Raw genomic sequence first — 11,823 nt, 5'->3', positions numbered from 1 at the left:
CCCAGTCCCCAAAGTCTGATATTAATGGTTGGTGGACTGAGGGTGGCTGGTTTGTGCAATCATGGTAACCAGACACCTGGAGGTCACAGGGCACGTACCCCATAGAGGCTGAGTCCAGCTTCCTGCCTCACTCAAGGGTTCATCAATATTACACTATAGCCAGGCTCTACCCTCATCACGGGCCTGAGCGAGGAGCCTGCCTTGGACTGCAAACTTCCAAAATGGCGAACGAAGATATCACTTGTTCCTTCCCCCGGAGCACGTCTGTTACAGCGATGAAGAGCTGCGTATTGCACCTTTCCTGCAAGGCAGCCGAGTTACGCTGGAGGAGGGAAGAGGTCAGCCAGCCCAGCATTCAATTTCACCTCCCCTTGCTCAACTTTCATTTCTTAAAAAAAAAATTATTATTTTTATAGATTTATAGATCATAGATTTATAGAGAGAAAAGGAGAGACAGAGAGATCTCCCATCCACTGGTTCACTCCCCAAATGGCTGTAACTATGCTGGTCGAAAGCCAGAAGCCAGGAGTTTCTTCTGTGTCTCCCACATGGGTGTAGAGGCTCCAGCACTTGGGCCATCCTCTACTGGTTTTCCAGATGTGTTAGCTGGGAATTGGATTGAAGTGGAGAAGCTGGGACTGAAACCATTGCCCATATGGGATGCAGGTGTCTCAGGTAGAGGCTTAACCTACTGTACCATGGTTTTAGCCCCTTGACTTTTTTTCATTGTAGTTCAGATTAAAAAAAGAAAAACACCCAGCAGAATTAATTTTTCTCATTCCATTGCTGATCCGTAAACTTTCTCCAGTAATCAAACAATTTTAGTTTCTGTACATTGTTGGAAGTGCCTAAACTGAAAAATTAGACCACGTTGATTAAGTGTCTCTTTCCTGGGGTGCATCTGTTCCCAGAAGCCTGGCTGAGACTCAGGCATTGAGCTCTGGACTCACTGGCTCAGGACCTCAGATCCCAGTGTCTCTTATTTCCATCCTGAGATGAGTCTGGGTGCCTGTCAAAGGCTGATGTATTAAAGCTTGGTTCCTGGCATCAGCAGGTGGCACATCAAGCTAGTCCTCTGCCTGTGGTGCTGGTATCCCCAGTTCAAGTCCTGGCTGCTCCATTTCCAATCCAACTCCCTGCTAATGGCCTGGGAAAGCAACAAAGGATGGCCCAAGGTCTTGGACCCCTGCTCAAACATGGGAGACCTGGAAGAGGCTCTTGGCTCCTGGCTTTCAAATCAACTCAGCTCTGGCTGATGGCAGCCATTTAGGGAGCAAATCATCAGATGGAAGGATGCAAGAGCTCTCTCACTCTAACTCTGACTTTCAGGCAAAAATAAATCAATCTTAAAAAAATAAGACCAACAAGCAAAAAAAAAAAAAAAAAAAAAAAAAAAACCAAAACCAAAACAAAACAAAAACCCGATCCTTTGGGCTGTATGACTGGAAGGAAGTGAGACCTTGAGACCTCTGGAAGATGGGGTCTACTGGGTGGTCCTTTGTCAATATGGGTGTGGCCTTCCTGCAAGGGAGTTATCAACTTCTGAATTTGGGGTTGGTTGCTCTCTCTCTTTCTCTCAATCACTCTCTCTAGCTCTCTCTCTTCCCCCTCCCTTGTTGGTTCTATGCGTGACTTTCTCTCCACATGTTCCTTGCCATTGCCATCTGCCATCTGACCTTGAATCTCCAAAACTGGGCTAAACGTGCCCTTTCTCTTCCTCCATAGCTTGTCTCAGATAACTCATTATCAACACAAAAGACTGGCTAACACCTCTGCCCTGCACACACCCAAGATAGCTTCTGGGGCAGCACAGTAACACACCCCTTGTGCTCCAAGCAGTGGCAATATCATATGTATTATATCCTTGTTCACTTTCCATGGCAAGTGGAAAAACATCATTTAAACCAATTCAATTTTTGATGAGTTTCCCCAGGAACTGTCAGAAAGAACCCCAGCACCTTAAATAGCAAGGAACGGCCACTTTTAACATCTATACAAAACTCCACCTATAAAAGTCTCATGTGTAAAAAGGTTTTCTTTATTATAAGCAACACATTTGAAGAGCAGGAAGGGGGTCAGGCTGGGAGGAGGAGGGAAGTGTGCAGGTGGGGTCCACACACACCTGCCTGCGGTGATCCTGGGTGGGAGGCGTGGCTGCTGGGGCTCAGGTGATCTGCAGTGGGGTCTCCAGCATCTCCATGAGGAAGGTGTCAATGGGCGTGTCTCCGATGAGCTTGAAGAAGAACAGGTGCTCCAGGCACTTCAAGCCAATGGAGCGCAGCGCTGGGAGGCGCAGCAGCAGCTTGGCAAACCTGGAGGAGAGCCAGAGGGTCGTTAGGGACCAAGAGAGACACGCACAGGGCACCTGCTGCAGAGAGGCAATCTCTGGGGGTCTTATCAGTCAACCTGGGACAGAAGAGCCTAGACAGGGAGGAGAGGCAGATGGAGACTGTATGTCCAGAGAACTTTAAAAACAGGCTAGAGGGCCAGTTCACGGCCATGGCAGAAACTTTAACCCCATGACCTCTCAAGTACATTTGAATCCTGTGGCCATGTCCCCACCCAACCCTGCTTCACAGTGGTAGAGAGGAGGGGCTGGACAACTGAGGCCAACTCACTTGGCTGACCCCCAGCAGGCACTTCTTACTCTCTGCATGCCAAGGGGTTAGAGCATGGCACATCAGATGTTCTGTCCTCACCAGGTGAGCACGTTGGAGCACCTGCTGTTGGCGAGAGCTGAGGCATCCCTGCTCTGAGGACACCAACCCCCATGTTCATCAGTTAGGTGAAGTGACCATCGCTTATTCAGACGACCAAATCTTTATTTCCAATCTGTAACTAAATGTCACCAGTTACCACGGGCCACTTCTTAGCCTTTGCTTACCTCTTGGGAAGAGGGAGAGAAATTACAGTCCTTGCCTCCCAGAGAACCCACCATCTGTATGGGGAGACCACAGCTGTGTGTGTGTGTATGTGTCATGCTCCAGACAAGGTGTTGACCCACATGCACACACACACATCTCACACGTACTCGTCCATACCACCTACACCTCACGTGCCCTCACCACTGGCACATGCACACAGCCCCAAACACTGTTCTCTGATTGGGATTCACAAAAGGAAGGGGCAGCTGCATGCGGAGGACTTTGTCTCACGTCTATGCGTCCCTCCCCAGCCGTCTAGACCCATTGCTCTGTGTCATGTGGCTTTCTGCATTTCTTAATCCTTCCCTGCTAATGAAGTTCATTAAAAAAATATTTATTTTCATTTACTTGAAAGGCAGATCAACAGACTGAGACAGAGGAACACACATATTCTATCCACTGACTTCCTCCCTAAATACCCCAACAGAACTGGGACTGGGCCAGGCGAAAGCCAGAAGCCTGGACCTCCATTCAGGTCTCCCATGTGGGTGGCAGGGACCCAAGGACTGGAACTGTCACCTGCTGCTTCCCAAGCACATTAGCAGGGAGAGAGTTCAGAAGCAGAGCAGGTTGAAATTCACTCCAATCAGGACGCTCCCTTCACAGGTTAGTATCACAGAGTGTCACGGAATCAAGCAAAGCAAAAGGCGTCTCTATGAAGGCAATGTAAAATGGACTGAACTCTGAAATAGCCAAAAAGTTTTACAATCTGTAAACTGCCAAATATGACATGATGCTGGTTTTGAGTTTAGGAAGCAAGACCGTGGCTAACAGACATAACTGTAGTAATGGACATCGATGCTCACTGCCCATGCTTAACATTAAGATTCCAGTGGGGACACTCAGATTCCAGAGTGGAGTGTCCAAGTTTGAATCCCAGCTCTACACTCAATTCCAGCATCCTGCTGTTGCGGACTCAATGGCTCGAGTAATTAGGTTCCTGCCACTTGTGGGAAAGACCTGAGTTAAGTTCCTGGTTCCTTGCATCAGGTCTTCTTACCTCCCTACCTCCCCAGTCAACGCGAGTATTTGAAAAGTGAACCCCGTGGATAACGGATGCCTCTGTCCCACGGTTGTGCTCTCTCTTTCTCTTTCTACTGCACCACATCAAGTAAGTACTCACAGCCACGGAACTCAAGGCGAACTGGCCCGTGGAAGTGCCCGCTGCACGGGGAGACTGTGTGTGAGCTCTGCTGCCTCTTGCGTCTTGATTTCTGTCTCTGACTTGGGCCCCCGTGAGGTGTATTCTCAACAGTGCCCATGGGGAGGCAGCACTGCACCGCTGAGAAGGCTTCCTTGGCCGCCAGATGTGAGCAGTCTGCAGCACAGCGCCCACTGGTCAAGCCTGGGAAGCTGGAACGAACCTGCAGAACATTCGGACAAGGCAGCCTCCATCCCCGTCCAGGCTGTACTGGATGGACACAGCAGGCCAGCCAGGGACCTCGCTTCTGCCACTTTCCTGAACATCCAGGCTCTGTCCTAGTCCTGTGGTCTATCTCCCTGGGTTGCCTGGAAGACCTCTTCCAGGAAAACGGTCAAATCCCAAAGTTTCTAAAGCGATATCCTTTGGAAATAACCTAAGTTATATAGGGCAAAGACTAAACTACATCAGGATATGCCCACACAGCAAAATATTATAACACCATTAAAAATGATAATTTGTAGTTTTTGATAACCTGGTAAAATTCCTAGACTGGAAAAAGAAAAATATCATACACTAAATTGTCACTCCTTAGTGGTAAACAGACATTCTTGTATGCATACACATAGGTACACAAGTGTCCTGGAAAAAAAGATATGAGTGTATTTGTAGTCAATGTTTAAACCTGCTCTATGCCTTAAATATTGTCCTGATTTCTGACTACACTACGTATTGCTTTTGAAACTAGGAGAAAGCGAACAAGAGTTGGGCTTCTTTTGTCTGTTTCCCAGTGTTTAGCAGAGATGTGTGTCTAAGGCTTGTTATTCCTAACGCCTTGCCTACACTATTCACTCAGTGCCCACAGCCATTGCTACCATGGAGCTGGACACCATGGCAGAAAGCGTGCCACCTAGGGCTTACCCGGAGCCCATGGTTGTCTGAGGCCAGCCGCATCTACACCCCTAAGCAGGGCACTTTGAGTCTCCCCATTGCCAGACAAGCAACTGCCACCTGTTGCCACCAGATACACTCTCCTCCCGTTCCGTGTGCAGCAGGGCCCTGTGGCTAAGCTTCAGCCAGATGGGAGTGCGTGAGTGAGGGTCGCCCCACTGAACTTGGCCTCTGGGTCCTCTACTTCTGTCATTTTCCCCAAACGGGGTGTGAAACACTGCATGGTGCTGGGTCCCAGTGGATCCATGGGAAGGAAGGAGTCGAGGTGCCTGAGAAAACCCCTCCCACCCCCGCACCAACTGCCTACTCAGCTGCATGGATGCTCAAGAAATAAACTCCCACCAGGTTAAACATCTGAAATCGGGTACCTCTGGTACTACATGGTTTAACCCCTCCCATGGATATATGAGGTCTGCCTACTCAAGCCCAAAGGGCTGAAATTCCCCACTCAGACTCAGTCTCCAGCAAAATACACAACTCAGTTTCTCTTGGACGTAAGACAGTGGCTTACAGCTCGGGATGGGAAGGTTAAAGAAAATGGGGCTTCCCTGACAGGCAACACTCGATGAGCATCTCACAAAACTCCCCCAACTTCAAGGCAGTTTTCTCAGCTTCGTTTCCAGTTTTCTGTGAGATCTGAAGATCATACAAGGTTGCTTCATAAAGCTCACGGAATAGGGAATCTAAAGATACTTTCACTTTGGCAGACACATTTTTTAAATCCATGCATGGTTTTTTTCCACACTCAAGCATTTCCAAGAGCTCTTGGAAGCATTCCCAGCTGCTCCCATTGTCGCTGGAGTTAGCAGGGAGAGGGGACACCCTCCCTGTGTTGTGCTCCGGCGAACTTTTCTCAGTGACGCAGGAGTTCCCATGCTGTCAGACGGCGTGAGAGCTTCTAGAACAGTATCCCTCTTCCCACATGAGGAGCCCAGACACAGACCTAGGACCTTGTTGGCGGTTGCAGATGGCACCTAGGGGACTCGTGGCCAAGCTTTGGGCCTACTGCAGTGTGTATCTGAATGGCATAGGGCCCCCATGAGGGCACAGCAGAGAGCAACACAGTCGATTCAGAACCGGGCACTGTCTCGTGCCAGCTGTATGAGCTGGGGTCCTGGCCCAATGTTCTTTAGTTTCTACATCTTATAGAAAACTCAACACACTGACCCTCCATTGACGTGTCCTTTTGCTCACCCAGCATTTAAATACACACACCATACTGCCCTCTCACCTTGGGGGATCAACTCCAAGCTCTTCAGGGGATACCTGAAATAGACAGTGGGCCCAGACCCTCCATGAATCCACTATGCTTGTTTCCACACATAGGTACTCACAACAAGTTCAATGCACGCATTAGGCCCAGGAAGGCATCAACATCACAACTCACAGTAAAGAAGAGTCATTCTAATAATATGCCATCATAGAAGTGATCTAAAATGTGTGTATTGTTTATTTCTGGAATGTTCTGCTTCACAGCAGTTAACCTTGATATCCAAAACCACAGGAAGCAATACCACAGTCAAGGGGAACTGTGGTGCTACGTCTTGGGCACTGCTTTGGCAGCTGATGCGTGGGTGGTGAGCGGCAAGCAAGACAAACAGGACCTCTGACCTCGTGGGCTAACACGCTGGTGGCTTTCTGCTTGTCATACAGATCCAGTGGCATCCAGAGACCTCTGTGTGGTGCCGAGTGCCCTCTAAGGGGAGAGTGGGAGTGGCAGCACGGGTAGGACCGTTCTTCCAGCCCTCTCTCACCTGCCTGGTTGTTCTGGATACTTCTGCTTGGTGTAGGCCTCCAGGGTGGCATAAACCTTCTCTCGTAGAGTCTCCACCTCAGAGGGGTTGGACAGACCCTTGGCATCTGAAAAAGGCAACTGAGTTAGCTGCTGGTCTTTGCCTAGGCCAGACACACTTGGACAGGGGCCATCCTCACTACCCTGGCCACCTGCTCCAGCCTTAATGGAGATACCTGAATAGGGGCAACTGTGCAATAAACACAACTGGACACTGGTGCGCCCCCATTCTTTCTATGCCCAACCTGACACCACCCCCTTTCCACCCCCACCCTCTAAACTGGAGCAAAGCTTCTCAATTCCATGAATAGCCAAATGCAGCCACCACCGACTCCAAGGCGAGTTTGTTTTCATCAGGGTCATTCTGGAAAGATCTGCTGTATGCATGTATCCAGTGCCTACCATGTGACAAGCTCGAGTGGAGCTTTGAGATGGGGTCCACTGAGGGAATCGCACCTGCTGCACATGGGTGTGCTGCCTGCTTAACCTGGGAGAGGAAGTCCCCCATTCTACAGCTTCATGCTAACTGGTCATCACTGCCTCCTTTCAGAAGTACTTCTCTCGTGGGCCTGTTCTCTCCCTTCCCCACCAACTGACCCTTCCTAGGCTCATCTACCAGCCCTTCCTTCTCTCCTGACCTTCAGATTTCACCACGCCCCAGGCCCAAGCCACAGCCTTCTGCTCCATCTTTACTCACTCCCCAGAAGACTGCATGGCCGTCTCCTGTCCTTATCTGCCAACCTAAACATGGCAGCTCTGTACCTGCTTCTCCCATGAAGTCTGAACTCAAATGAAAATACTTCCAAAACAGTTCACGGAGAAACATATTGATGAAAATACTATGGGGTTTAAAGTTTTTTTGACATCAAAATAAATTTATCTTTTAATTATGTTTTTCCATGAACATTTTAAAGTCTGCCCCTGAAAAAAAGCTGATTCTGGGATGGCTAATCTTAGAAGCTGATGATCCATCCTGTCTGTTTGTTGGAGGATAAATTTTGATTCCTACACATCCACCCCCAGAACTTGCTTCCCCTGAGCCCCTGGATTTGTATTCATCTCAGTTAATAAGGACTCCATTATTCCAACTGTTCAGAAAAATAAAACAGAAACCCTAAGAGCTCTATTTAACACCCCTCTTCCTTTCACATCTTGCAGTTACCCCTTTAGCAAATCCCACTGACCTTACCTACAAACACATCCAGGCTCTGATCACTGTTGATGGCCTCTTTCACCATCACCAGACCATCTCATCACTCCCACTCCACACCAAATCAAAAACCCTTTTCACAATGGCTCAGGCAGTGGAAGCCCAGAGTGGTTCACCCTCGTGTTCTCTGCGTTCCTGGCCCTACTGTTCAGTCTCTGCTGAGCTGAGCACTGGCCATCAGCCTTGAGGAGAGCTGGTCACTCCGCAGCCATTAAAGGAAGCAGCAGTCACCTGGGTTAAACAGCACAATGGCTCGCAGGCATCCCAGCTCCGACTTATCCATCTGCATGTCTTTCATTTTGGAAACCAGCTCCGTTAGAACTCTGGTCACAGGAAACAAAGGCAGAGTGTGAGGCAACTGAGGGCAAGGGCCAAGGACATGAATTCAACATTTATTGTCACTGTACCCACCCTTTTTTGCAGATAATGCACCAGCTACTGGGAGTTCAGGGGTGAATCAGGCTGTCCCTGATCATCCCAAGAAACTTACTTTAATGGAAGAGACAGATGTTGGAACAAAAAACAGTAACAGAAAAGTCCAGAAAGATGACTGTCTTAAGCCAGGTGCAAGGGAGCCTCAAAAAGGAAATGGTGGACTCTGAGCAGGGGCTTAGGAAGGTATACCCCAGAAGCTTTGGGAATTAGGAATGCACCAGGCTAAGCAGGGAGAGGGCAATTTGTGTCTAGGACACAGCGGTGGGCAGCATGAGATGAAAGGGTAGAAAGCCACGTGTATTCTGAAGAGGCTGAGTCGTCCCAACGAGCAAGCACATCGTCGCCACCCAGACAGAACACTTGGAGCAGCCCAGGGACGGAGCACAAATACGCTAGATGGACATGCAGCTGACCCAAGGAAGTCCCAGGCCCTGACATTGGACAAAGACCCTTTTAGGTTTGTTCTTCTCTTCACTGGGTCTTCTCCTCTCACTGCCAAGTCACTGATTTCATTCATGTCTTTAAATGAGATGTTTTAATTTTCCTTCAACTCCATGCAGGCACAGAATCTCTGTGGAGGCACCACTGCCTGACACAGAAGATTCTGAGCTGCTACTAGTCCACCCCATGGATTACACAGAGTCCAACATAAACTCAGCCCATCCCAGTGGGTCTGGCCTTCGAAGATGACCCTTAGCCCTTCCCCTATCCATGGCCCCTAAAGCAAGCATTTCCTCAACCTATTTCCAGCTTGTCTGCTGGTAACAGTCATCCAAGCTCTTCTTGAAAAACTCTCAGGGATAATGGGTTGTTCTATCTGCCTAACAAATATGTTGGCCTCTGGCTGCCTCCATCTTATTGCAATCCCAACTTTTCTTCGAATTTGTCCCCCATTCCCCAGGTTTCTATTTTCATGTGCTTAGTGGTATCTCCATGGTCTAGGACAGCTGTTTAAGCTGCTCATCCTAGATGCCAGCACTACCTACAGGCACATGAGTGTGCATCTGCACATATGTATACCCAGCCCCAGACACTCAGGATAGCAGAAGGGAAACACCTGTCAAAGATTGAGCCGACCCCAGCGCTGTGGGCACTGCTTCGGTGGACATGCAGACCGGTGGCCAAGAGGATACCGTCCTGCACAGAAACTGAGCGGTGGGAGAAAGAGGCAATCAGCAGTTCATTCCACCCTGCAAAGGAGAAGAGGCAGCCTTAAGGGAGAGCCAACTGCATTCTTCATGGACAACCATCCCGTGTTACATATTACCATCTCGCATAATGAAATAACGTCTGCAACTCTAGGGAGGCTACGAACTGGTTCAAGACAAGAACAGCCCTTAGTGAAGAAACATGGTCAGGCTCCGTGCATTCTCACTTCCTCTCCCATCCAACTCAGAATGACTGCCTGAAGACAAAAACCCTCTTCTTCATAAAAAGGCCAACAAATATGGATTGAACATTTAGCAGAGCATGGTCATTATGTTAGCTGCCATGGCAGATAAAGTGCATATGTCTTGTGGAGTCTGCCTTCAGGACCTGACAAGCTAGTTTTATTTCTTTGGCATTGTCCAGTAACACCCAGCACAGTGTGTAGCCTTCAGCTGACATGCAGGGATTGCTCATTATCTAACAGGAATGAATGAGTGCATTTGGTTCCCAAAGCTCAGCCAATCTTCATGAGATTTCCCTGCTGGTTCAGTGACAAAAGAGGAGACATGGCATGTGTCAGCCGGCTGGCTGCATGCTGTCCCAGAAACGAGAGGCAAGAAAGAATGGAGCACAAGGAATCCTAAAACAGGAAGGGGCCTTGTACTGCTGGTAATGCATGCTTGAGACAAAAGCTTTGGCTTCTCTACCTTATCTGTGAAATGGGAATAGCTTTATCTGCCAACTTCATTACAGTAATGAGGTACTGCCTCCAATTGTTGTCAATGAAGGTGATTCAACAGTTTGCAAAAATCAATGAGTGTAATGAAGCCATGGTAAAATTTGCATGGGTACAAAGCCCCACTTCTCCAGTGATTAAGGATGCTTCATTTGGGAATGAAAGCTTTTTGGAAGTCCTATCTAGGTCAGAAAGTCTACAAATCACATGAGCTACTTCAGAAGTTTGTACATGGAATCAAAACATAAGTTTATTTCAGTGCACAGTCTGAAACTCACACATGTTTTTCACAGTGTGTCTTTCCACAATCTTTTGGATGACTCCTCATATTAAAAACCTAACAGCCTTGGGGTTCACTTGGTGGTGAATAGAAGTGCATCCCCCATCAGAGTGCTTGAGTTGGACCCCCAGATACAGTTCCGACACCAGCTTCCTGACAGTGTAAACCCTTTCAGGCAACAGCTGATGCCTCAAATAAGTAGCTGATTTTCTGCCACTCTCATGGGGAGCACATATTGAGGTCCCCATATCAGTCTGGTCAAGTCTCAGACATTGCAGGCATTTAGCGAGTGAATCAAAAGATGGGTCTTTGGATAGGATTATCACATCAGTATAGTATACATCTTGGGCAAGTTGTAGCCATCAGATTACTTCTTTAAGAAGCCTAGAGGTAATTTCAAAATGCCACCCCAGGTTATCGTCTAGAGAAAACAGAACCCCAGCATGCTTTACCTGCACGGAGCAAAATGACCTGATCCTCCAAGGTGAGATCAGAGAAGTGGGGAATACGCTTGGCCCATTCCACAAGGGTGAAAAGCTGCTTATCAGCAGCATGGCATATGTTGGTGACAGGGTCATTCGTCTGAAAAGGAACAAAGGACTGTGAGGGAGCAGGTCTTGGGTCTTTAAAACACCCCTTCCAGATATCAAGACCCGCGAAAGAAATGGGAGATGGCTGGAGATATGAGACACACACCGAATTCTCCATGTTCACGTCACCATAGGATTCTGTCTTTGGTTCAACAGCAAGTTCAGCTTCTAGAATCCTCTCCACGGGCATGTCTTCATGGCCACTACTGGCGCACTCGGCCTCACTCTCAGCTCGCTCCCGGCTCCTCTGCCTTTCTTCTTGCACAGCTGACATGCAGCAGGACATGCAGAAGTTACCATAATGCCCAGGACAAGTGCAGAAAACTCAGTTACCTCTCTAAGCCTCAGTTTCCTCATCTATATGATGGGGCTGTTACCATGCTCGCAGATGAAACAAGGAAAGCGAAGCATTGGCTATGACTGTTCATCCTTCGTCCACATTCTTGTCCAACCTATTATAGTGACCACACTAAGAGATGGACATCCTAGCTCCAGTACAACCTGATTCTATCCTGTCTTCTAAGGTTACTGTCTCTTGCATTCTTCCTTCACCTGCCTGCTCTGGTAAACCATGAGCAGGCAATAGTTAAGTAGCAAGCACATCGCTTTAAAATT

The 11,823-nt window shown here is 48.4% G+C and overlaps 1 protein-coding gene across 2 annotated transcripts in view; it reads right to left on the bottom strand.

The window, feature by feature from the left end:
* Positions 1–1,834: 1,834 nt before the first annotated feature.
* Positions 1,835–11,823, bottom strand: part of RXRG (retinoid X receptor gamma) — a 51,798-nt gene continuing 41,809 nt past the window's right edge. The window contains exons 5-10 of one of the 2 annotated variants that reach the window (XM_041003208.1): positions 11,315–11,475; positions 11,071–11,200; positions 9,511–9,643; positions 8,250–8,341; positions 6,771–6,876; positions 1,835–2,312 (exon numbers count right to left, since the gene is read on the bottom strand). In XM_041003208.1, the coding sequence (XP_040859142.1) occupies positions 2,165–2,312; positions 6,771–6,876; positions 8,250–8,341; positions 9,511–9,643; positions 11,071–11,200; positions 11,315–11,475 (770 nt within the window). In that variant the 3' untranslated portion in view covers positions 1,835–2,164. Of the gene's footprint in view, positions 2,313–6,770; positions 6,877–8,249; positions 8,352–9,508; positions 9,644–11,070; positions 11,201–11,314; positions 11,476–11,823 lie in introns of both variants that reach the window. The other variant, XM_041003209.1, reaches the window with a different exon arrangement.

Source organism: Ochotona curzoniae, unplaced genomic scaffold (genome assembly GCF_017591425.1).
Source record: "Ochotona curzoniae isolate NIBS_2020 unplaced genomic scaffold, NIBS_Ocur_1.0 scaffold_2683, whole genome shotgun sequence".
Lineage (NCBI taxonomy): Eukaryota > Metazoa > Chordata > Mammalia > Lagomorpha > Ochotonidae > Ochotona > Ochotona curzoniae.
The sequence above is the reverse complement of the archived record's forward strand: the minus strand, read 5'-3'. Positions and strand labels throughout refer to the sequence as shown.